This window comes from Crinia signifera, chromosome 6 (genome assembly GCF_055691185.1).
Source record: "Crinia signifera chromosome 6, ASM5569118v1, whole genome shotgun sequence".
Taxonomy (NCBI): domain Eukaryota; kingdom Metazoa; phylum Chordata; class Amphibia; order Anura; family Myobatrachidae; genus Crinia; species Crinia signifera.
This window is the reverse complement of record NC_139222.1, coordinates 250,569,778-250,597,457: the sequence shown is the minus strand read 5'-3', so window position 1 is coordinate 250,597,457 and position 27,680 is coordinate 250,569,778. Positions and strand designations below refer to the sequence as shown.

The window sequence follows — 27,680 nt, the reverse complement described above, 5'->3', positions numbered from 1 at the left end:
ACATGATATATAACTGGCACTACTGGGGACATCGGCAACTGGCACTACTGAGGACATGATATGTAACTGGCATTACATAGTTACATAGTAGGTGAGGCTGAATAAAGACTTGCGTCCATCTAGTTTAACCTATGTTTATAATAGCTTATCCTTTGTTGTACAGTATGTTCTGATATTTTAAAGACAGATTATGTTACTTATTTATACCCGTGGATGTTTTTAACCAATAAATGTTTATCCAACCTTATTTTAAAATGTATTCATAGTGTCTGCTGACACCACTTCTTCAGGAAGAGAGTTCCAAAGTTTGACTGTTCTGACTGTAAAGAATTTTTTTCTTCTAGATCAGTGGTTCCCAACCCTGGTCCTCAAGTACCCCCAACAGTGCACATTTTCCAGGTCTACACACAGAATCACAGGTGAGATAATTAGCTCCACCTGTGGATCTTTTAAAATGTGACTGAATAATGAGTGCACCTTCCGGGTGACCTGGAAAACGTGCACTGTTGGGGGTACTTGAGGACCAGGGTTGGGAACCACTGTTCTAGATGAACAAAAACTTTTTTCTTCTAATCTAAACTCGTGCCCTCTCGTCCTAGATTCCTTTCTAGCAGAAAAAAGGGTGTTTGACAGTTCCTTATATTGGCCCCTGATATATTTGTACATATATTTGTTGAGCATATCCCCCCTTAAACGTCTATTCTCTAGTGTAAATAGTCCCAAATTGCTTAATCTCTCCTCGTAGCTTAAATTCTCCATTCCCCTAATAAGTTTAGGAAAAAACAAAAGGAAAAGATATAGATAAACTATATCAGTGTAAAGGCTCTTGGTATGGGTGTGCTTGGCTGGAAGCAGCAATCTAGAAAAAGGGGAGTCACCCCCGATACAATATACAAGAAAAGCAAAGGTGGTTGATTGCGCTAGTGCAAAAATACATTTACCATAAATTATGAGCAAAAAAATCTGGTCACGTGTGAATATGGATAACACTTTAATTAAAGAATATCAATCAATAAAAATAATAAAATATGAGGATAATTAAAACAATATGGACAGACCTTTTCACACCTGACCAGATTTTTTTGCTCATAATTTATTGTAATTGTATTTTTGCACTAGCGCAATCAACCACCTTTGCTTTCCCTAATAAGCTTAATTGCTCTTCTTTGGATTTTTTCTAATTCTATGATGTCCTTTTTATAGTGTGGGGCCCAGAATTGTACTCCATATTTGAGGTGCGGTCTAACCTGTGGACATATGTAACTGGCACTACTGGGGACATGATATGTAACTGGCCCTAAGTATTCAAATAATTCTAATTCAGTGCCTGAGAAGTACACAAACTTTGTTTCATATTTTCAAACCTTGATACATGCACAAATAAAATATATATGTGTGTATTTCAAGTGTGTATACAACATAAATGCATTTTGTGTTCACAAATGGGTCCATCCTCAAGATGCTTAATTGAAATATAAAAAAAAAAAAAAAAAAAGACAATAATCCATTATACAAAATGCTTCTTGTCCTGAGCATTTTGGATAAGGGATATTCAACCTGTATATCAATTTCACATATTGGGTGGTATTCAATCCCGGCCGCAATTTGCGATGGGGCAAATAGCGGTGACTGCCTATTCAATGCGGTCTTTCCTGACAGCATTGAAGAGGCAGATCGACAGAATAGGCCCGACTTTAAAAGCAGTCGGGCCCGTTTTCTCGATTTCGGCCGTGAATTGTCGTGATTGCAGCCGAATATCAACAATCCACAGCGGTTTAGGTGGACACGCCCTCTTTTCGCCAATCATGAATTGGGACATTGAATCGCGCCTGGCGATCTGCGGTCGAACAAAATGAAAACGGGCCAGGGTCGACAGTCGTGACCCGATATTGAATACCCCCCAAGACAGATAACAATTACAATAGAAATACACCAAAACAAAACTCATTTACTCACACAACCTTGAAACACATAATCTTACAGTAAATATAGTGTCAAAAAGTTCAATTTATCTCTGTAGTCAAACCGGTCGTTGAGATCCACCAACAATTCATGGACAGGACTATGGGAAACGCAAGAATTGGTCATAGCAAGCTAACTGCTAGTTTCCAATTTACTTGAACTAATGCAGGCAATACCTTGGCAAAGTATTATGTATCCTATCAATAAGGAACTGCAGAAGATCATCCTGGGAACAGAAATAGCGGAAGGTGTAGAGCAACTGCTGGACGTAACCATCCAAAACTGCATTCCTAGAACAAAGACATAAAAGCACTTAAGAAGCTGGAACTCATCACTCGCAGGAATATGGCCACAACAAAGCACTTTGTAGTGAAGGAAAAGTAGTCATTAGTTTGCTGTAAATGCCTTAACATATTCCGTACATTTAAGTGAATTTGGTGCCGCTTTTACAGCGCCCAAATGGACGTTATAAAGAAACAAAACTTCATTTGGAAGCCATATATGCTTCAGTAAATGGCTAAGTGATGCAATGTTTTCTTAAATGTGTACATTTCAAAAGTTATTGCTTGCTAATTTCCATTTACTTTGCTAGTTTAATTGTTGAAGCAGAGTCTATGGAAAAGCGTCCGTTCTATGGCAATAAATGTAAATTTGCCCAGGCAGAAGAAAAAACATCACAGTCTTTGCAGAATAACAATGAACCGAACACACGCAAAAAAACCCCATTGCAACTAAATATTACAAGTAGGGGCTTACAGTAGTATTAATACAATTCCATTCTAAGGTAGCCACTGCTGCCCTCACTGTAGTAATAAAGGGATGATCAGACCGGGATTATGAACAAGGTGACACTGTAATAAATCTTTGTACATCAAAGTTTATGTATTTATTGCAGAATAATAATATACAGATGTAGCCACACTCATCGTTGATGCGCCAATCACCACTAGTGATCTCATCGCCCCGCGCATGCGTCTAATTTACTCTTATGGCTCAGAGAAAAACATTAAGTGCTGATGTTGCAACGTGGTGAGGTGGTAGCATGGCAATTCCATGCCGCAGGCGCGATTTTGGTGCAACAAAGCAGCCGAATCGATGGATGTGGCCACATATGTAATAACTACATAAAAAAATACTATCATTTTATATGGGTTAGACAACCCACAGCAAATCCCAACAGTCTAGTGCCACAGGCAACTGAAGAGGCGGAACTTCACACAGAACTGGGAGTTTCTGGTCAGAGGGTGCAGCGAATAAGCAAATCAAGGTGTGGTAAGGGGTGGGGCTTGTTTTGTCTAGATCATACGTGCATATATTTTACAAAGTATGTAGTGCACCAAAAGCAGGATACTTCACTGCTCTGGAAAAAGTGCAAAGGGAAATATACCATAGGACTGAGTGTAGGGGAAATGACCTTATTGCTGCTCCTGCTGGTCAATTGACTATATCATGCATGGTTACCACGGCTGCCGAGTGGTCAGATCATATTGAGCGTTATATTTCTATGTCTCTAAAACCGAAAAACAGATTTATAGCTTATCTAACACTACTACCACCAGAGATTGTGAGGTAGATGTATGAAGCAGTGATAAGGGAGGAGAAGGGAGCCAGAGGAGAAGTGGCCCATGGCAACCAATCAGCTGCTCTGTATAATTTTATATTATGCAAACGACAGATGGTACTTCAGTGCTGATTGGTACTTCTCCCGTATCATCTACCCCTGAAAACAGTATACCAGATATTTTGCAGAATGCCATTAAAAAAAAAAAAAAAAAAGTCAACTCCATTGTCTATTATTGTATCAAATGAACTAGAATATATACATGCACAAAACACATATTGGCACATGAAAGCCTACAGCTAACTGAGCACTCCCTGTGACAAAGGAACATAATTGCAACATAATAGAACCCAGTCATATGACTCACAACAATGAGCCTATAAATGAGGGCACTCTGGTTCTAGCAGACTCCAGCGACTCCCCCAGGAACAGTAATGAGCTGCAGGCGTTATTAGGCGGGCGTGGCTCGCACAGCAAAACTAAAAGATTCCACAGTTAATCTCCTGACAAGTAGATGAAGTTCTAGTAATGTATGGAAACTTGTACATAGTAACTGTTTCAAGGGACAAATAAAAGGAAGTTGCTTACTAAAAGCGAGCGAGTATCCCCAAATTACTTTTCAATACGCCCAATAGAGGCGCCACTCCGGACACATTTTGTGGTCCCCAGCTTTTTTTTTTTTTTTTTTTAAAGTTCTATGGAGTTTACCCTTTTTCTAGGCCAATTCAATTCTGAACGCTGCACGTCTAGAATAGTCATAAAGGTACATTGTGGTGGTGGGTATATATATATAATTGGATAGACAGCAACTAGGTCGACATGCATTAGGTCGACAGCACTAGGTCGACATGACTGAAGGTCGACAGGGTCATTAGGTCAACATGGAGAAGGCAGAGAGTCAAAAGGTCGACATGGGGTTTTTCACTTCCCCCCCCCCCCCGGACACAGTCGACATGGAAACTAAAAAAGTGCACCCCGCCCCTTGCTTGGCTCGCTACGCTCGGCACACTATTTTATTCTCCCACCATGCCCTAGTGGATGGCAGGGCATGAAATACCGCCTGTCGGCACAGGTTGGCTCCAAAAAAAAAAAAAAAGGTGAAAACCCCATGTCGACCTTTTGAATGTCAACCTAATGACCCTGTTGACGAAATGACCCTGACGACCCTCAGTCACGTCGACCTAGTTGTTATAGACCTAGTGACCGTATACCGTGGTGGTGTACCTCCATAAGCACTACAGAGGTGCACAGAAAGAGGGGTAATCTGTGCAGCTGGATATCGCACAGAATGATATTGCCACCTTAGGGGGTGAAGCAGTGATAAGGGATGAGAAGTCAGCCAGTGGAGAAGTTGCCCATGACAACCCATCATGTGCTATGTATAAAATTTAATAGAATGGACTTTATAAATGTTAGTTCAAACCGGATTACGTGCCATGCATTTTTTTTTCATATGCAATACTTTATGGCTATTAAATTAATAATTTTCATGAAAAAAAAATAGTAAAATCTTTTCCTGTACCGTATGGTAAAAATACCTGTTCCACCAGAATCCCCACTGCCCCCAGAACACTGGCCCCAAAACTCTGACATGAATACTATGCAGACATCAGAATTCCCACAGGCTACATCCCGAACCAAAGTATGCCAGGGCTAGGGGGAGATTTAGGATTAGGCTATGGGTATTGGGGGGGGTGTGTGTAAAGCATTGGGTTAGGCTGTAGAGAATTGGGGTTAGGTTTAGGTGGCAGGGTAGGGGGGGGTTATGGTTAGGCACTAGCAGGGATGGTTAGGGAGCCTCTATATTGGGTAGACGATTTCGGTCTTTTGACCACTGGAATCGCATATGTTTCCCAAGGCTACATTTGAGTCGATTTAAAGTTCAGTCCAAAACCCGATGACTGAAACATCAGTATGTAAAGTATATAGGCGATGTTTTGTTATGATGTATATAATATACCTGGAGTAGAGTTCAGCCAGCAGCCCTAGAGTAGTCCCAGCTTGTAGATTTGTTGAGGTGTTGTCCCGGGTATGACCTTTTTCATTATATACAAGCAAAAAGGCATCATCTTCGGAGGAGCTCAGAGACTCCAAGCTTGCAAGGTTTGCTACTGTAGGAAGGTCCCGTGAGTCAAGCCCCCACTGTTCTGCATAAGATACCTACATTTACAAAAATAGTACATGTGACAAGCCGCATCATTGGTAAGTGTAATATAAACAAGAGGAACTCAAAATTACGTCTCCATAACCAGTTCTAAATCTTCTGCACATAATATGTACAAAATTTGTAAGTACAAAAATAATTTGTAATTCAATTGCAATTAAAGGGAGAATTCAATAAGCGACAGTATTTTACTGTGGCCTAATAGGTCCACTTGGCTATTCAATTAGCCTCCAAGGCAGGCTAATTGAATAGCCAGTTGGCAGAATTGGAAAAAAAATCCCCTCGAACTAGTGTGTTAATGGGAGCTGCGACCCTGTTAATGCATAAGTCTGTGAATTTATCACTCATTATGTGGTGGGAACCCTGATAGAAAAAGAAAAACGGTCTAATATCGCAGACCTATGAGTTTACGCAAATAAATGGATCTCTAAGGGGAGGTTACCAGGAATTTTGCTTCGCTTGCATACTCCCTACTAAGTGTCAGGTTTTCAGAGCTATGTGGATAGCCCCCAGTGGATAAGATAGTTGCAGTAATTGACCACAGCTGATTGAATACCCAGCTTTGTGGTAATGCCAATTTTTTCACCCCTGTTAAATTACTGGGGCTAATAGAATTTCACTCCAAAGTCTATTAAATAAACAAGATCCATCTATATTTATCAGATACTATACATAAGTAGCAATAGTAACCTCATCATTCTTCAAGCAAAAAATGGGATTATGAGAGAATGTAAAGACGGCCTACATGGATAAAGCGAGGAAGCACTTTTAACCCTAGGAGTGCCAACATTGCCGTGAGAGATCCTCAAAATATCCGTTAAAAACAGCCACTGTTCTGTTTTTGGGTGCAATAATTAACTAAACTTCAATTAATTACTTGGCTGTTTTTGTATTTCTTAATACTAAAAGAACAGTCGCTATTAGCAGCGCTGCTATTTTTAGCGGTTATTTTGAGGATCTCTTACAGCAATGTTGGCACTCAAAGGGTTAATATAACTGTTTATGAACAAGATGGACAATGAGTCGTACGCACCTGAAGTAATTTTTTGGCCAGTTCAAGGAATTGCACCTTGGATTTCATTTCTTCCAAATGGCTTTTAAGCTTGGGTAACAATTCTTTTACTTCAGAACCTACAGAAAAAAGGTAAATAGGACACATTCATGGTGGTGGAAACAGCTCATGGCTCGTCAAGGTTATGAGATCTGCATTGTCTCAACCTCGGGGTTCTCAACCTCGGTCCTCAGGACCCCACACAGTTCAGGTTTTCCTGGTCACCACCCAACAGGTGCATTCATTACTCATTGACACATGGAAGCCTTCAAGATTTTCAAAAAGTTCACGCACTGTATCATATAAATAGGCAAACATCCATCTACAGCCTCTCAAATGCTGTATATACATTTGTAACGGTTGCATTACACCCTAGTTGTCCTAGTGGTATATATGCAGGAGCGTTCCATAGCTTGGGGTACACAAGTCCCAGTGGTGCCACCTTCCTGGTTATATACTCAGAATGATGGCGTTTTGGCAGAAAAAGAGGAACGATTCCGGCACAGTGCCAGAGTCTCCGCTAGCTCCTGTGCGGAGCCATCTCTCCAAACACATCACCAGAAATATTGAGCAGTACAGATAGTGTAATGGTTAGCATCGCTGCCTCACAGCATTGAGGTCAGGAGTTTATTTCCCAGCACTTATGAATGTTTTCTCCGGGTGCTCTGGTTTCCTTCCACAATCCAAAAATATACTGGTTAGCTTCCAACAAAAAATAAACCCAAGTGTGTGCACCTACATGTGTAGACTAGAGGCAAGTGTTTCTTCTCTGTCATCAAATTCTATGTTTCTATATTGTGCCGCTGCCAAGAACAGGGAGAGTATTAGGATGGGGCTGTGCACCACACCCTGCATCCATGCTAGGCCACTGTATATAAGGTATATCCATGTCGATGCTATAATTTAGTATTAAGGGCCTTATTCAGACCTGATCGCTGGGCTGTGAGTCTTCAGAGCCCATCGATCAGGTAAACGCCACCGACCCCATACGATTACGTTCACAGCAGTGCACACAGAGGGAAAACCATTCTCACTCACTCACCATTGAATCCCTTCCCCCGTTTGCAGCCACCAAGTATAGACTTACTCTGCGCTGCAATCAGGGCCGGCGCTACCACTAGGCAGCTTCAGGCATTTGTCTAGGGCGCCAGCCACTGGAGGGCGGTACTAAGTTGCAGCAGTGCTCCCGCCCGAGTAGAGCAGAAAGAAGCTGCCAAGTACCAGCAGGGAACAGGAGAGCCTACACCCGGCCGCCCTGCCCTGCCCCCTCCCGGAGCCCGCCCGTTGATATGATCAGCGGGTGGTGCCCGTAACCCCCAGTTCTGGTCAACGGCTACATTTGGGAACAGATGAGCTTACACCTGCCCGCCCATGGAGCCCGCCCATTGATGTGATCAGCGGGTGGTGCCCGCAACCCCTATCTGCGGGTGAGCTCCGCTCCAGCAGCCTCTGAAGAACGACGAGGGGCGGGAGTCCACGGCTATGTTGAGGGGAGGGGGGGGGGGGCGGGGAAGAGAAGTATCTCCTGCGACGGGGTGGTGGTGGGGGGTTTCATCTGCGGCGGGGAAGATTTGCCTAGGGTGCTGGGACAGCTCGCACCAGCCCTAGCTGCAATGGCCTTGGGTAAACGGAGGCCGATGATGGCATCATGGAACTTCCCTCCCAATGGGCGGGTGCTGCCTGCGGTTTCTGGGGCACTCTTAGAAAGCCCACAAATGGCTGCCGGCTGTACATCACCTTGCGAATACTGGCTGGGTCTGTGTACCGTGCGCATGTGCAGTCGTTCGATAATTGCACGTGCTGTGAACTCAGGTCTGAATCAGGCCCAAAGCCTCAGTAAATGTAACACATGGATACTGTCGGTGGATTGACGACAGAATCGGATTATACCATGGAGCCTTTTACCTTTATGCTTCTTTCCTTTTGGCATCAAGTTCTGGTAAAGTTTAATAGTTTTCCTATAATTTTTAGTTTCAATCATAAGCTGTTGCTCAAGTTCCTGTAGAGGCAGAAATAAAATGGAATTTTTAAAAACGTAATTTTTCACTAGTTTTAACCCTTACAAAATAAAACCCATAACTTCTCCAATATATTCCATTGCATAATGTAAACTTGCAGAGCTTTACTTAAATTTGGTGGTGCGGGAAAACAAAGCATACGAGATTCTAGACCTCTGGAAGTAATTAGCAGAACAATGAGTCAGCGCTCTGCCGGAGCAGACTGACCCGAGACGCGCTGTAGGCAGATGTTCATTTACAGAAAGGGGCTCGGTTTCACAGCTGGATAAATAATGTGCCTGAAACACACCCTACAGACGTGAGCACACTCAAACAGCGCATGTGTGCGGCACACGTGCTATGCCTCTATCCCCCTGCCCTGCATCAGATACATAATGTATGTGTTTCTGCAGATTTGCACGAGCCACAATCGTGCGAGGAGAGACCTTTACTGTACCCAGCTTGTGTTTGCAAATTCATGTCTTGCCCTGTTGCACCTCTGCAGTTATAAAAAGGTGCAAGTGCCTTCACTAACACATCTGTGTGCATTGTGTTTGTGGACCTGGTCAGTGTAAATCTGCATAAATCTATGCTCCAGAGCATGGGTGTTCAAACTGCGGCCCTCCAGATGTTGTTAAACTACAAATCCCAGCATGCCTTGCCACAGTTTTGCTATAAGGGAGTGTTAAGACTGTGGCAAGGCATGCTGGGATTTGTAGTTTCACAACATCTGGAGGGCCGCAGTTTGAAGACCTATGCTCCAGAGCCTGGTGCACAGTAAATCAGGCCTAAATTGTACATAGAGGGGTATATTCAATGAGTATCGAAACTGCCGTCTTGCTGAAAAGACAGACGTTTTCGACATGAATACATTGGAAGAGGTTCCGATCTTTTCAATGCTACCGGTTTTTTTTCCGGCAAGCCAAAATGTTTAGACTTGCCGAAAAGCAGGTGGATTGACGGAATAGCTGCTAATCCGCCTGCTTTTGACGGAAACACAGCCACTGTGTTTCTGTCATCTCATTCCGACATAAAAAGATGCCAGATTGAGGCAGGGAAGACGGCGCCATGTGAGCAGCAGCAGCAGCTTACATGGTGCCGTCATCCTGTCCATCCTTACCCTCCCGCCGACGCCCGCACCCACCGCTGCTGGGCCAGGTGTGAACAGATCACCCGTCCCGGCTCCCGCTACCTCCTGCCGCCAAGCTCCCCTGGTCCCCGCACCGGCCGGGTGAGCATCAATCAGCGGCCAAGTCCGACATCGGATTTGGCTGCTACATTGAATAATGGATGCTGGATCCATTCCGGCAAAAGAATTTCAGAATGGATCCGGCATCAATTGAATATATATCATTGTGTATCACAATGTTTTTATTTATTAATTTCCCCGTGTAACCTACATAATGATAAATCAATATCTAGGCTGAGACCAGACAAATCTAATCTAATCTAAAGCTTCCTTCCCTAACATTACATTCTAATTAAGAGCTAATATTTAAATGCTTTGGAAACCATACAGATGTGTCCGCCTACATCTTGCATCAATGTGCCACGCAGTGGGAAATGCCCGGCATGAGGGATCTATTTGAAATAGAAGCACAAGCAGACACTGCTGATTAAAATATGTGCCATTTTCATACCGATTTTCTGCGTGCATGACTGCGGCTGCAGCTGCATAGGAGATGCTGCACTAGTGTTTCTTACGCAGATACAGCCACAGTCGCACACCAAATGTAGGCATACAGAATACGATTTTAATCAACAAAAGCTGCTTGTGTGTCCTATTCACATGGCTATGCAAATAAGGCACATTTTAATTGAAAAAGGCATGTGGTGAATAGAAAAGCAGTTTAACATGACAGACTATGGGCTGGGTCTACACAGCGACGTGGAAATGGGGTGTGCAGGGGTCCGGTTGAATACTGACCGTGTGAGCTGTAACAGCGAGCAGTCAGCACCGCTAGCTCTCACACCTCACAAAAAGCATTGACTATACTTCTATATGTATGTGGACATATCTGTACTTTTTCTTGCTTTGAACAGAGATTTCAATGTTTTCTTGCACCATTTTGCAATGGACACATTAAGGACACTTTCAAACAACTCCATTACATTTTACAATGTCAAGACTGGAAAAATAAAGATTGCACGATAACTTTCTAAATTGAATTCCCATGTGTACAGGGCCTCCTTAGTCTGCTAAGAATTAAGCTTTCTACTTTCCTTCAAATACCTGATTATTATATCATGTATCAGACGGAGCAGAAGATGTGGGCGGATAACCATTAATAGATAGCAGCTATGGTAACATCCCTGGTGTTCATAACTCGCTCACATGTGGTTTATTTACTAAGATGGGAGTTCTATTGAAGATTGGATGTTGCCCTTAGCAACCAATCAGAATCTACTTTTTATTTCAGAATCATCTTTATTGGCCAGGTATACTTGCGTATGCTTGGAATTTTTTGTGGTAACAGTGCAGCATCAATCAGGGAACACAAGGGGGGGTGGGAAGAGAGGCATAAACATACATCACATACATTTCACATGTATCTAGAAAAGTTCGAGTTAGTATTTAGTATGCTCAATACGGTTTAGTTGGTGGACAGCTATTGGGAAGAAGCCTTTTGTAGTTCTTGTCGTCTTTGCTGGGATGGACCTAAAACGTCTGCCTGACGGAAGGGGTTCAAACAGGTTGTGGCCAGGGTGTAGCTTGTCCGCCAAGATCTTTCCTGCACGCTTATTGACCCTGGCTAGGTATAGTTCTGGGACAGTGGGGAGCTCCGCCCCAATGATCTTTTCTGCCATCCTCACCACTCTTTTCAACCTTCGTCTGTCATTCTCGTTTGCTCCTTCGAACCAAATTGTGATCGAGGAGCAAAGGACAGACTCTACTATGGCAGTGTAGAAGATGAGCAGCAGATCCTGCGGGATGTTGAATTTCTTGAGTTGCCTCAGGAAGAACAACCGCTGATGAGCCTTCTTGACAGTTGTAATGATGTTGGGACCCCATTTGAGGTCGCAGGAAATCTTTGTTCCTAGGAATTTGAAGGAGTCGACCCTCGACACTACTCTGTCAGATATTATGAGTGGGTGCATGGCATTTGGTTTCCTTCTGAAGTCCACCACCATCTCCACCGTTTTGAGGGGGTTGAGGTCAAGCTTGTTTCCGCTACATCAGTTAGTTAGCCGATCCACCTCCCGTCTGTATGCCGACTCGTTTCCATCCATGATTAGGCCGATAACCGTTGTGTCGGCCTAATTTTTACTGACTGTTCTGCTGAGGTGCAGTCGTTTGTGTAGAGGGAGAAGAGCAGGGGGGAAAGAACACATCCTTGGAGGGGCACCGGTGCTAATTGTGCATGTGTTTGAAATGAATGCGAAATGAATTTTTTTAACAACTTCTAGAAGATTATAGATAGAATCTTATTGCCTGCCCATAGCAACAGCCGATTTTGAATAAAACTCCCATCAAACCCCACAGAATCTAACTGATCAGCTCTGGTATAAAAGAAAACATTAAGGGGTATATTTTAGACCATAGCTTCTCAAAATGAATAGAGGTGATGCTGCCATGGCTGCCAAAATAAAACCAATCCTTTAGAGATATGCGATTTGCTCATTGTTTAGGGCCTATTCGATGTCACTGCTATGATAACCGATACAGGCTTGAGCACTTTATAATAAAATAATTACGTGTTAGGAGGTCACATCTAGAACACTGCAAGCCTTGTACAATTATAAGCATATGCCACATATTAAGCAGATAAGCATTCCACACGATAAATCCAAGGGTTATAAGGAGAGATAAACGTCCAGCCAATCACCTGCTAACTACCATGTTACAGGCTGTGTTTGAAAAAAGTCAGTAAGGAGCTGATTGGCTGGACGTTTATTTCTCCTTATCACCCTTGCATTTCTCTCTTGTTAAGGCTTAATACATCTGCCCCAATGGTAGGTAGAGCTACATCAATTCAGAAAGACACTTACCAGCCGCTTGGCCTCAATGCTCTTAGAACACTTATCTTTCTGTCTTCCAAGTACACTGACATAATGCTGGACATCAGGATCAAACAACTCGGCTCCGTAAAACGCACTGGACCAGCCGGAGCCACACTTGTACACCTCAGATGGACAAACGGACATGTTTTCACGTTGATTCATTAGGGATTCCACATTGGTTTCTTCGTTCTCCTCTATGAAATCCGGACTGGCGCACAAACTGTTACACTCTGGGAACACAAAGTCCTCTTCAGGCTCCGTCGCCAATGTGCCACTTCGCGGCTGCTGATCCTTCTCCGTAATCTGTGGTGGGAAATCAGTCACATCTATCTCTTCTGTGTCAGCGACCACCTGCGTCTTGGGACCTTTAAAGGGAACAAGGAAAGGTCATATGTAGAATACATACTGTGTTATACTGAAAAGTCCAAATGCCACAAAATAACACCACTAAGTCCCACTAAACACTTGTCACTGGGGAGAGTTTCAGGTGATACTATTTCAGATTGTAAAACAAATGTATGTATAAAAATAGACGTAGGATCGGCTACATAAATAAGCTATTTTTATATGTGTGGGGGACGTTTTATATATATAATTTACATAGGAAACACTGGGACAGATGCATTAAGCATGAAAGTGATAAAATGCTGATGAAGTGGTGACAAAGTGGAAGGTAAGAGTGCTTCAGCCAATCAACTAATAACTGTTATTTTTGAAACACAGCTGATTGGCTGGTGCACCATTACCTTCCACTTGATCACCGCTTTATCACTTAGCAGGCTTGATACATCTACCCCACTGAGTGTAATTTCTGGAAGGCCAGTAGCTTCCATGTATTGTCATCTGTACATAGAGATAGCAGCCATTCCGTGAAATTCAGAAATTCCATCAGTATGCAACCTACTAAATAATTGAGAATGTTTCCCCAATCAGTTCACATTTTTTAGGTCACCCAGCAGGGGCACTGGAGTCTGGGAAGCACTGAATTAGGAAATTGTGATATTACTACAGCAGAGTGGTTGACTTAAAGGATAGCAAAGCTCCACCCACTCTGGTGGCTGACCTTCACCATCTACCAATCCGGTTGTTAAGGCCCCCATACACTAGGGCGACTTGTCCTGAGGACAAGTCGCCCCCGACTTCCCCCTGAGCTTCCCCGGCAGCTCCCCGGGGGAGCTTGATAAGATTGGCACTTGATGTGCCATTTTTTACATGTGATAAATTTAAATCTCGATTTATCACCTGTAAACCCGGGGAACAGGGGGCGGCTGCAGAACAGGGCTGCTGGTGGGGGGCGCTGCTAAGGCAGCGTGCAGGGGACGCTGCAGGGGAAAGTGACGAGCCGGGCAGGGGGAGGCGGGAGCTGTCAGTGCTGGAAAAAAAGCCCATACAATGAATGGGCAGCCTGTGATTGGCTGAGCGCTCTCTCAGCCAATTGCTGACTGGCCGAGAGAGCGCTCAGCCAATCACAGGCTGCCCATTCATTGTATGGGTTTTTTTTTTTCCAGCGCTGACAGCTTTTCCTGCCCGGCTCTGTTACTGCCAACTCTGTGTCCCCCGCAGCGCCCCCTGTCTTACTAGCAGCGCCCACCGCATTGACGGCTCCCTGCGGAGGTAGTGCAGGCGGGGACCGCAGGCATCGCAGAGCAGAGACTGTCAGCGCGGTGGGAGAATAGAGAGAAATCTTATTCAAAAGACTGGGCGGCCGCTGATTGGCTGAGAGCTCAGCCAATCAGCGGCCGCCCGGTCTTTTGAATAGGATTTCTTCCTATTCTCCCGCCGTGCCGACGTTCTCTGCTCTGCGACGCCTGCGGTCCGGTCCCCGCCTGCACTACCTCCGCCGGGAGCCGTCAATGTGGGGGGGGGCGCTGCTAGTAAGACAGGGGGGCTGTATATAAAGATATATCGGATCTGAACATCGTGGGTGCTAAAAAGCACCCATGATGGCTCAGATTCCGATATATCTTATGTTCTGTAGGTCCGACGCCGTGATCAGATCCGATGCGCGCGGGACCGCACATCAGATGTCAAACACATGCGATTTTGGGACGATTTCACCCGATTTATCGGCCCAAAGGGTCGAAATCGGATGAAATCGGCCGAAAATCGCATAGTGTATGGGGGCCTTTAGTGTGGATACATTGGAGTAGCAGTTACAGTATTCTCACTGGGTTGGGATCATTGGGTCGACAGTCATTAGGTCAACACCGTTGGGTCGACATACAGCGAGGTTGACAGTTGTCTAGGTCGACATGGCACAAGGTGGATAAATAATAAATTCCAACAGGTAGAGGTTTGCATGCAAATATTTTGGTACTTGTTTCATAGCCCGGCGCCCACGATATTAAGTCGTACGACATATAATCGCATCGCATGCCATACACCCGATGCGTTGCGATTTAAAATTGTATAAGCCCCTATACGATTTTTAATTGTATAAGCACCCTAATGGGGGCTTACAATGTTAAATGCACCCCCACGCCACCCCAACTATGAACGCCAACCCGAAGCGTGGCGAGCGCAGCGAGCCCGTGAGGGGCTGCGGTGTGCGTCCTCCGACCTTTTCATACCCCCCACTATCCACGTCGGCGTGGAGTTGATTTCATATAGTGTGGTGAGCGCAGCGAGCCACCGACCCACTAAAGTCTCATGGTGTGTTTATTACAATCCTGCAGCGTTATATGACAGTGCGCATGACACTGCATTATCTACATACATGGAGAGTTTGTATTTTCAGCAGGGTCTACACCATCAGCAGGGGGCGACAGCGAATCATCACAATCGTTTATCTGCATCTGCTCACATGTAGACAGTTTCTCTTCCTTTCTGTATTTACGAGGCTTCCTTTGAATCTTCTTTAGCAGCTGTGCAGGACTATTGTGGTGAGATAAATCTGTGCCTGCAATTCTGTGAAACAAACAGAAACCCTTTACACGATACATATAGATGCAAAAGATGTTATAAATTGTATAGAGGATGATATATTTAGAGGGACACTAGTGCTGACCTAACCCAGGCTGGGTGCCCATATTCTACAGAGCACAACATAAGTATTTTTATATTCTGTCTATGTAAACCTAATTTGGGCTTTTTTATAGGAATACAATGCCTCCTTTTTTTGGAATTGACATACTTGGAGAACTTTTTTTCTTTTGGGATCACATGAAAACTTTGGAGGAATCCTATGCCACTAGTCTCACTTAAGAGCATTAAAGATACCTTTATGGGAATGAATACATCACAAATTCTGTGAGTTGAGGTACAACGGATCTTATGGTATGTACACACGGGGGCTATATGCCGTGCGATGCGAGTCCCGATGTGATCAGATCGCATCGGGACTCGCATCGCACGGCATGCATGGAGGGGCACAATTTGGACTATATAGTGCAGATCTGCATTCTATAGTCTTGGCTGCCCTCTCTATTTGGCGGCCGATTTGCGCTCACACGGGAGTGCGCATCAGCAGCGCATCGGGCTCGTAAGCCCTAAAAAAAGCATGCGATATGGCTTCCGATGTTCACTAGATCGGCAACATCAGAAGCCATATCTCACCGTGTGTACACACCATAAGTGTCCTTTATACAAAGAAACCTTTATGTACTTTTTAATGCTATACTCTTTGTGAGTTTGGGTATCATCCTTTCCTGATTCATACCAATGGTGGTTTGCTTCACCTTTAAAAAGGAAACTAAAGCTTTACACATTTGATCATATTCACTTCATGTGTGAGTGGGGTATGCCTATATACCCCATAAACTTCTGGATAAAAAATAATTCCTATATATGTCACATGTTTATCTTTCCCTATATTTTCATTACTACACATTGTATATTTTTAGTTTTATCTTTCATGCATGATGGATCTTGCATATAAAACACAGATAAACGTAATGGAAGACACACAATTTTTATTCTACATTCGATCTTCAACAAAACAACACACATAAGCTGTGAAAAAGATACCTTTATAGGAACCTACACAAGAGAATTATTGTGAGTATGGTAAGCAACTAGCACACAGATACTTTTATACATTTTGCAAAGTGCATATCGGTGTAAATCAGGGTATTATTCCTAGACAATCCCTTTCTCTGTCCTCCCGTTAGAGGGTAATGGTAATTTTCATCCCATAAGAAAGGAAAAAGAAACCTTTATATATTTGTTTCTCCTCTAATTGTGAGGGGGTACACCTTCAACCAAGTATTTGAAAACCTAAGTGTTTTTTTCAATAATGTCCTTTGGCTAATACTACATATTGTTTTGTTTTCACTTTTCATGCTAAACCACACATACTAAAAATGTTGATGTAAGATATATATCTATCTATCTCTAGTTATATATTTATGGCTAACTACGCCTCACCTCTATAAGGTAAAGTACCACTACTGACCACTAGAGGCCACTCAATGGACCAAATTTCTCTTTTTTTGCGCTAAAAGATGTCAAAAGAAAGCGAAAGCAGTTTTTGCAGGGACACTGGTCTGTTGCAAACTTGCTGGATAAGGAGAGAGGGAGATGTGAAGACAGAGATTGGAGGTAGGAGCAGATAGGAACTAGAGGTTGGGTGGAGAGTTTGTGGGCTAAAAACTTTTTGATGGGCTTTTAACTAGTATCCAATAGAAGAATATACCTTTCTACACCACCCGTTCAATGTAAAAGGAACGTTGTGTATTATATGAATCTTTTAAATTTTTTCACTAAAATTTTCGGTACTTATGTATTAGCCGGGCGCCTGGCTACGCTGACCACGTAGCTTTGGCTACGTGGTCAGCGTAGCCATTCCCGAGCATCCGGCTAATATGTGGCGGGCGGCGGTGAATCTCAGGCAGCGGGCGTGCGGACATGGGGGGTTGAGTTACCGTGGGCGGGGTGAAGGAGGGGCGGCCGGCGTGGAATCAGCGTCGGCCGGGCAAGGGGTGTTAGATGTAGGTGGCGGTGCAGCAATGGCCGCCATTCAGCATAGTCACAGCTGGGGGAACATCACATGGTTTCCCGGCTCCCCCAGCGGCACTACGCTAACAGCGCAGATTGATGGGACTGTCATGGCGGACCCACGGGCAGCCGACTGCCGGAGGCATCATTAATGGTAAGTATATTACACACACTAGAGGCGGTAGGACAGAGTTTCCGTCGGACCCCAGGAGTGCATGGTTTTTTATTCTTTGCATTTTAAGACTTTTTTTCATTTTTTATTGTTATTGGAATTCTGTGACCTGAATAAAAGTGCCTTTTTCAACCACCTTGGACTACTAATGATTGGGACATCTCCTGACTGTGTGATGTGAAAGAAACCTTTCAAGGACCATAGGGCACGGACATAAGGTGAGCTCTGATCCAATTGGAATAAAAGGCTGGATAGATCGGGTTAAAGATACCTTTATATGCCTATAGGGCACGGCAGAAAGGTCAGTTGCAGGGGGTGATACCCCTTTTGGTTATTTACTATCCAATAGATACTGAACATTTCGGCCTTGTCTTTGTTTTTTATTGGTGGAGAAACGTCTGCCAACATCCGTCTGGGAAAGACAGACCATTACTTGCATTCAGACAGCGCAAGTGTATTCACCACTCTGTATATTTGGGACCGGTAATCCCTGGTGTTTACAGTGCTGCAGTCTTGTGGCGCGGATCACTTAAACTAATTTTCTTGTTTGGAGTAAATATTATACACACACACACACACACACACACACACACACACACACACAACACCCACTAACACAATCATATCCCCACTATCCACGTGGGCATGGAGATAATTTTATAAAGTGTGCGCAGCGAGCCACCAAGCCTGAAGTGTGGTGATCGCCGCGAGGGGACGCGTATCCGCGTCCGCTCGCCACGCTTCGGACTCGCACTTTATAAAATTAACTCCACACCCACATGGATAGTGGGGGTATGAAGTGGATAGTGGGGATATGAAACATTATGTATTAGCACAGCTCCAAATATGTAATTTACGTAAGTTACGTAGCCAGCCGTATTCTCAATACACCACTACTCAAAATACGTAATACATAAGTACCAAATTTTCTTATTTTCACTTAGCGCCCACGTTTGTTTCCAGTATTTAACTTTTAGATATAGTTTGGTTTGTCTGGGGGAGGTGTTATCCCATTTCTGAGTATTGGAAATGACATAGGCTGTTTATGCACAATCTGTTTTGGAGTTACACTATTCCTTTATATCCAGTGAATGACTTTGGAAGTTGTCGTTGCCGCTTGTCATGGTTTGCCTTTTTACAGTTTGGGAAGTTTTTGTGATTCACAAATATTTAGTTCTTTTTTTTTTTCTATTACAATACAGTTTAATCAATATATATGGAGATCAATGATACTTTTAGCTGTAGATCTGTCATTCTGTTGAATAGCTCTCCTGAGTATACTGAAGTATAATGCAGAAATCAGGGATTCACATCACATGTGCAATATGTGACCTCATTAAAAAATATATTTGATTGAATCAATAATCCTAGGTGATTTTCTTGTACGTTTATGGAACTGGAGTATGTAACTCCTGCACAAATGTATAGAAGTGAACATCAAACTTTAATGTGTATGATTAAAATTAGGTTGCCAGCATGATTTGTAATGCTTTGATATAAACTACAAAAACCCTGCACATAGAACTTTTTAATTAGTTTCTTACAAATCACAATTAGTGCGGCATAAGGAGACGAGTACAATTTAAAAATATCAAAAATAAACTAAGGCCTCTGTATTAGCATATTTCAACCACTGATGTTGAAAGTGGTTCTGACGCGTGCCGCCAGAAATACCCGCCACTGCACAGCTGCTGCAACCAGATCAGGGCTCTTCTGATTGGTTTAGATAATGTCATTGCCTATGGACACGCGATGCACAGTGCTCACTGCTCTTAGCCGTGACTGGGGATGCAGACACTCCCATAGAACAAGGACAGAGATGACTGGGAGCTCCGTTTTCTGCTACCAACAGGGACATTTTATCATGTTTTATTTTTGTGTGTAGGCAGTGGCAAATGGGAGTCTGGGGGAGCGGTAACTTTAAAGATGTATGTATGAAAGAGTATTAATATTTAACATGGTCTATAGTATAGGCTGTATCAAACATTTAGATAAGATAAGTGGTAAAGAAATGTTCAAACATATCATAATAAATAAATGCACACACTTTATAGAACCAGTACTGCACTTTCTAAGATCACAATCTCCCACTTCATGGTATGGCTCCTGTCTCTTCCTCCTGGTAGCTACTCTCTGGTCCATTGCGATGTTTAATGGCTCAGATCCACACATACAGTAAATGTAGTACAAGAAGCTGGTACACTGGGCATGTGCAGCAGCTCTGCTCTGTCCCTTACACTGATGTGGTGGCAGCTCTATTGATCATATTATATTCCAGTGCTATTGTTGTCATAGGCAGGCTCTTATAGTGGGGTGCTGCTAGAGGGGCATGGCGCATTTTGTCCTTTAAAAATCGGGCAGGGTGCAGCGCCCCGCAAAAACAGCCTAGGGGGAACACTATAGATCTCCAGAAATCTACGCTAGGGACCTCTGGACCCACTTATGAGCCGCTAAGCAGTGATCTGACTTGCCATGTGTAAGAACCTGTATGCGGTCCACTTGCTGAAAATAAAGAAAAGCAGCTTCTTTGCTTTCCAATGTATGTGATCCTTTCACACTACCTCATATCCTCAATCTCGCATAACGTCTATAAATGTTTACTGAAGGAAACAGATCTACCAGCATACGGCATACCAGGCACCCTTCCACAGCTATTCCACTTACCACGCGTCTGGGTATTTAAAAAAAAAAAAAAAAAAACACAAAACTTAACGGATTTTATTGCAACAATGGACCATACCTGTTAGGTTGGGGGGGCTTGCCATTAATGATCTTATAGAGGTTTTCTAGCAGGTGGTCATCCCAATAGAGGTCACAAAACTTCTCACATATTGCACTGCAGAACGTAGTATGCTGAAGACCCTTCAGAGCAAATATATATTCCCCTACAGAACACAAATCAGAACAAAACTTGATCAGATGACAGGTGTACGTAGCAGGAAGAATACGGAACGTAGAGCAACAAATAAGACAAAAAGCGCACATAACATCCTATAGCAAAAGCTAACAACTCCTCACCTCTATGGGCGGATTTCAAGGGTTATGTGTGCCACTAGAATATTATAGGAGGTTATTCAGACCTGATCGCACCCTTGTGATTTCACAAGGAAGTCTATTATGCTTATAGATCATAGCTCGTATGCGCAAGGTTAACCTGCATCAAAATCCAGCTAAATTTCGGACCGCTAGCCGTACGCAAGTTGATTGACAGGAAGCCGGTGTTTGTGGGAGATATCCAGACGTTTTCTGGGAGCAGTCAGGGAAAACGCAGGCGTGCGCGGGCATTTTCAGGGAGGGGGTGCGATGTCAGCTCCAGCCTGTTTTTATTGCGCAGGAAGAGTAGGTTCTGGGTTACGCCCAGACTGCACCGACCGGGAAAATCACTTGATGGCGAGTGAGTTGCAAATGGATGTGCAGCTAGTCCCCGATCCGAAAGATTTTCGCAACTCATTCACAGCCTTGCAGTGTGGGTTTTCACTCTGCTGGAGCAGCGGCTATCTGATCGGGGCGCTCTGCAATTTTGAAGAGCAGCGATCAGGTCTGTATAACCCCCAGTCAGGTGTATGATTAACCTATAACCGGTCATAATGAAAACCTCATTTTCATATTGAGGTTTAGTCATTAACTAAAACAGAAACAGATGTGTGGGAGGCTTAAAACCAGCCAAACTCTGCTACAAAGGAGAGGTTGTGGCACGGGTCATACACCGCAGCAAGAGTCTAGCAAGCCTGCAAAGGTATGTGTCTCCGCTCCGTGACTCTTGAAATCCTGGGTCGATGTGCGTTCACATGCAAAAACCCAGGATATAGCTGCAGGTATGAAGGAGGAAACAAGTAACCTCACTATGCTTTCATATAAATATGGGAAAGAGCAGTAAGTAACATGTATGGAAAAAACTAAAGTTAAGTTGGCACAATTACTCTACTTCCAGAACAGATACACGTAACAAGGCTCATGTCCGCTTTACTGTAAATGCTGCAAAACTCACTAGTTTGGGTTCTAAGCTGAGGGATTGTGGATTTCATTTTGCACTGATGCACATCAAGTAATCAAGTTAAAAGGCCCAGAAGCTTCAACTCATTAATGGCAACGTGAAAATAAAGGGTTTATTTGTTACATTTGCTGCAGCAGTCCGTTGCTGGACCGTCCACTGTGGCCAATGCGAAATCTCTTTTTTTATAGCTTTTAATAACAAAGAATTTAAAAAGACACCGTCTGCTCGATAATATTCTTCTGCAAAATATTACTGCAGAATGTATGGCTTTCCATTAGAACGGATGGCGTAATAAAGCACGTTTTAGTTTAGAGCTTGCACACAAGAGGCACATTCAATATTTTATTACTTCAATATGATCATCAGAATCTGAAGCAAAGCCTCACCGCATGTAACCAAATACAGAACATTCCTCCGAGCTTTTCAATCATTTACATAGAAGAACGTAAGCTCTTGTGAGCCGGGCCCTCCCTCCCTCTTTGTCACCATGTAATTATGTAATTTGCAGATATAATTATGTCTATCTGTGAGTCATGCTCTTGTGTGTAAGATCTATGTCTGCAGACCCCTCTACTTTGTATGGCACTGAAGAACCCTTGTGGCACCTAAAATCAAAGAAGATAAGAATAAAAAAATAACCACAAAAAACTGTTACTCGCAGGATGGATGCTACTAGGAAATGATAATTATGCAAATATTGCATTTACAGATCAACTTTACAAAGGGGATCTCCAACTAAGCTTAAATGTCATAATATAGTAGCGCTCGTCCCCAGTGTCCCTGAATAGCCAGAATATCATCCCACACCCCCCCAGCCATATAAAATTATGAGAGGACTATTCTGTTTGGACATGGACTGTATTATCCAGGCCACACTGTGCATGCGGATTCAGTACTAAATCCCGGCGGTTAAAATACCGATGCCGGAATCCCAACCGCCAGAATCCCTGCGCTCACCACGCAGTGGTCCCAGTGCCTCGCTACGCTCAACACACTATTTTATTCTCCCTTTATGGGTGTCGTGGACATCCATAGAGGGAGAAATTGTCAGGATTTCGGTGGTGGTATTTCGACCGCCGGGATTCCAACCGCCGGGATTTTAACTCCACCCGATGCATGCATCTGCTCTCAAGTAAGTGGAAATAATGGCCACAAATGTGGCCTAACTGCAACAGTAAATGAACAACAACAAATTAATTGGGGATTAGGGAGAAATGGTTCCTCACAGATAAGGGATAGACCAGAGGTGGTCAAACCGGTCCCAGAGATCTACCAAAGGTCCATGTTTTCCAAATCACCTAGCTGGTGCACAGGTGTAGTGATTAGTAACTGTCACATTCCCCACATCACCTAGCTGGTGCACAGCTGTAGTCATTACTAACTGTCACTTTCCCCAGGTCACCTAGCTGGTGCACAGGTGTAGTGATTAGTAACTGTCACATTCCCCACATCACCTAGCTGGTGCACAGCTGTAGTCATTACTAACTGTCACATTCCCCAGGTCACCTAGCTGGTGCACAGGTGTAGTGATTAGTAACTGTCACATTCCCCGCATCACCTAGCTTATGCACAGCTGTAGTCATTACTAACTGACACATTCCCCAGGTTACCTAGCTGGTGCACAGCTGTAGTCATTACTAACTGTCACATTCCCCAGGTCACCTAGCTGGTGCACAGGTGTAGTGATTAGTAACTGTCACATTCCCCACATCACCTAGCTGGTGCACAGCTGTAGTCATTACTAACTGTCACATTCCCCAGGTTACCTAGCTGGTGCACAGCTGTAGTCATCACTAACTGTCACATTTGCAAACATGCTGCATTCATTCCTACTATAGATCCACAGGTTGCCTGAAAGACATGAACTGTTGGTAGATCTTGAGGACAGGTTTGGCCACCCCTGGGATAGACCTTTACAATTCTCCCACCAGCATCTCTTAAGCACAGGTTTTAGAGTAGTCCACCATTTAAAATAACTGCCAACTTCAGTTACAACTGGCTTTTTAATGCATAGTAATTTCAAATAAAAGAACACTTCAGTACATACCCATTGCAATATCCTCAATGCCATTTTCTAAGTAGCCATCAAATGCAAACTCGTCGTGTAAGAGGTTGACCACTTTCTGCAAAGGAGAAGATGTGTGTCGTCCAGTCCGAGATTCTCCATTAACTACAGTCACTGGCAAAGTGTTGGTGGATCGGTCACCCTGAGCAGGCTGAGTATTGTCTGGACTGACAGCGAGTGAGTCATTACAAGCAGGCAATCCATCCAACACAGCATTGGGTTTGCTTTGAGGATCTTTGCACGTGTCAACAGGCGGAGCTGGAAGAGGGGTGCCATTTTCACAGATATTACTAAGAACGTCACTTTGGGCAATAGTGCTTGGAGAAAGCACAGTGTATGCGTTGCTCTGCGATACAGGCTCAGTCTCCAGCGACAGACTGGGTATATGCTCTGGAATACTCAGCTGTACACGGACAAGCGTGAGATTACCAGTTTTAGGATCCTGTTTCAACAAATAATTATTTACAATTGGGCTGCTGTTCAGGGTTGAGGAGTCTGAAGAGACAGATGACGCTGATGAAGGAACCTTCTCTTTTCGATCAGATGAACCGTCCGATAGGCTGGAATCAGGTTTGAAGGAGACTCTGGTCCGGAAAGAACCATTATGGGATTTACAGCTTTGGACTGTTGTTTCTTCATCCACGTGGTTCTCAATGTCAGTAACCTCTATAGTTCCTACATCTTCCGTATGAACCTCCGGATTAGTACTAGGTGATGGATTTGTAATTTCATTGCTAAAAGAAATTAAATACAGATTATAAATAAAAAGAACGTGCATTGGTCAGTGGTTAGAAGGAAGGATGCGGAAGCATATACCTGTTCATGTCTGTGTTTTGCATAATAACGATTGGTTTAAAATATGTGGCTGGAGAGGTAAACGCGGCTGGAAGATTTGCATGGGCGCTGTTCAGTGGAACCGGTCCTTTCACCGCCATTAATTTCTTCTGTGTTGTGACTGGTACAAATCCTGTAGAGAAGAAGATTTGATTACAATGGTCATCCCCTTTACTGCTCAACTTACGTTGGGCTCTTTTTTCTACGGGTCCACCTAAGTTTACTGAAGCCAGGATGAGATACAGTATTCCCACATTACTAACTGTCATAATGATATCTGTAGTGCGGGGCTGTGCATGTTTGATCACCAGAGGAACTGTCCAAGCATCACATCCATTGAAACAGGTGCCCTTAATTCAAACAAGGGTAGCCCATAGTATGTGGGTGCCAGGATGAGAGACAAAGAACTTTCTCTCGGTTTTCAAGGCATGTGAGAAGTATGAAGCCTGTGTTGTACCAGTTATCACACCTTGGCCCCTTCCAGGTCCGAGCGACAGCTACTGTAAGGAAGAAGCTCTTAGGCAAGCCCCGTACCCTTTTTAGAAGGGTAAAGAGGGTCAAAAATAGCGCAAGAGTTTACTCATTTTAAATCTGAAGCAAAGTGGGAACAGATTAAATCAACTGACATGTAGATTCCAGGCCACTGTGACTCCACTAGTTCAGGCCCAATTTCAAGATAAATATAATTTATTCATTAGATGGCATATGCATAGTGCACATTTGATAAAGTAAATAGAGGTTAACCCTTTTAGTGCCAACATCTGTGAGAGATGTGCAAAATATCCGCCAAAAAATGATGTTACTCACGTTTGTTATATAAATTCAAATAAAAAAATGTGTAAATCAACGGATTATACTTGCGATAATTCTTTTTCTACTTCATCGCAGTTTTCACTTTCCTATATGAGCCAGCTCCTCCCCTTTGACAGTAGTCTTGTAATGTCTCCGCCACTGATCCTAGGTAAAAACAGAAACAGGGGGGGGGGGGGGGGGAGGGTAAAAAATTATAGGCTGCCATGAAGTATTCCGAAGAAAAGGAATTATCGTAAATGTAATCCGTTCATTTCTTCTTCCTACTTCATGGCAGCCACACAATGGGACATAACAAAGCAGTAGGGCGGGCTACAATACCTTAATTCAACACTTGCCGCAGGACTTTATTTCCAAATCATTGCTCTGAAACATCCAGGGCATAATGCTTAGAGAAAGTGTGAACCGATGACCATTGTTGCAAATGTCCACAATTGACACGTTAGCGTCTCTTGCCCAGGAAACTGCCATTGCTCTAGCCGAGTGTGCCTTAATGTCTTCTAGAACCCGACGACCCACTTTTCTGTAATTAAAACTGATCACTTCCTTAAGCCATCTTGAGATAGTTTGCTTAGATGGAGCAAATCCCTTCTTTGCTCCCTGTGGAATAACAAACAAAGACTTGGTCTTCCTAAAACTGGAGGTCCTGTCTAAATAAATGTTGACAGCCCTAACTAAATCCAACGTATGAAGATCTTTTTCTCTTCTGTTGGTCAGACTGGAAAAAAAAAAACAAGGTAAAACAATCTCTTGGTTGATGTGAAAAGTTGATACTACTTTAGGCAAAAATGCCGGACGAGTCCTGAGAACTACTTTGTCTGGAAATAATTTCAAATAAGGTTCTTACATTAACAATGCATGAAGATCGCCCACCCTTCTTGCTGAAGGGATGGCCACGAGAAAAATAATTTTCCAAGTTAGATTGGCCCTGTCTAAAGGTTAAAACGGGTTCGACATGAGTCCATTCAATACTAAATTGAGATCCCATTGGGGGATCACCGACCTGACCCTTGGTCGGATTCTTTTAATTGCTTGACAAAATCTTCTTATTAAACTGTGCGCGGCCAGTCTCTCGTCCAATAAAGCGCTTAATGCAGAAATGTGAACCTTCAACGTAGCCACTGCCAAACCTTTGTTAAAACCTTCACAAAGGAACCGAAGGACATGCAAGATGCTGGCTTTTGGAAATTCGAATTTGCTCTCAGACCATACAGCGAAGGTCTTCCAGATCCTATAGATATCTGAAGATACCTTCTCTCTTGCCTGTAGAAGAATGTCAATGACCACTGGCGAAATACCTTTATTACTTAACTGCTTCCGTTCAACCTGCAAGCCGCTAATCAAAATTTTTGAGGGTCTTGACATAATACTGGTCCTGGTCTCAACAGGTTTTAAGACACTGGAAGGAACCATGGGCTCTGCTACCGCCATGCTCCTCACCATGGGGAACCAAGCCCTTCTGGGCCAATATGGCAGGATGACTATAACCTGTGCCTGTTCTGATCTTATATTCCATAAGACTCTGCGAAAGAGTGAAAATGGTGGGAAGACATATGCCAGGCTGAACTGCTAATGGAGACAGGGCATCTACTCCTAAGGAACCTAGAGCTGAAAACCGGGAGAAGAACTGAAGGGTTTTCTTGTTGACTGCTGTTGCCATGAGATCTATTTGTGGTTGGCCGAACCTGCGAACCACCAGTTTAAAAACTGTGTCTTCCAGCTCCCACTCTCCAGGCAGAATGCGATTTTGACTTAGAAAGTCTGCCAGCTGATTGTCCTCCCCTGGTACATGTAGAGCCGAGATTGACAAAAGATGTTCTTTCGCCCATAGCATGAGGTTCCTTACTTCCTCCAGCAGAGGCAGACTTCTTGTCCCTCCTTGTCTGTTGATATACAAGACTGTTGTTGCATTGTCCGAGAATACCCAAAAGGTGAGAACCCACAATATCTGTACTGAAGATTCTCATCGCCATATGCACCGCCTTCAGTTCTCTGTGCTTCCTGAGGGGACCAGACACCTTGACTTGACTAGGCAATGTGCCCCCCATCCTGTAGCGCTTGCATCTGTTGTAACTACTACGTAGTGTGGGCTTGACAAGGACAAGGTTCTGGCCGCCAACTGGCCGCTTCTCC

At 43.6% G+C, this 27,680-nt stretch overlaps 1 protein-coding gene across 3 annotated transcripts in view; it reads right to left on the bottom strand.

Moving 5' to 3' along the window:
* KNDC1 (kinase non-catalytic C-lobe domain containing 1) overlaps positions 1-27,680 on the bottom strand; it is a 121,363-nt gene that overhangs the window by 25,041 nt on the left and 68,642 nt on the right. For 2 of the 3 annotated variants that reach the window (XM_083149307.1, XM_083149308.1), the window contains exons 13-21: positions 24,720-24,870; positions 23,886-24,637; positions 20,585-20,729; positions 15,454-15,644; positions 12,726-13,102; positions 8,644-8,737; positions 6,721-6,818; positions 5,484-5,683; positions 2,139-2,252 (exon numbers count right to left, since the gene is read on the bottom strand). In XM_083149307.1, coding sequence (XP_083005433.1) covers positions 2,139-2,252; positions 5,484-5,683; positions 6,721-6,818; positions 8,644-8,737; positions 12,726-13,102; positions 15,454-15,644; positions 20,585-20,729; positions 23,886-24,637; positions 24,720-24,870 — 2,122 coding nt within the window. The remainder of the gene's footprint in view (positions 1-2,138; positions 2,253-5,483; positions 5,684-6,720; positions 6,819-8,643; positions 8,738-12,725; positions 13,103-15,453; positions 15,645-20,584; positions 20,730-23,885; positions 24,638-24,719; positions 24,871-27,680) is intronic. The other variant, XM_083149309.1, reaches the window with a different exon arrangement.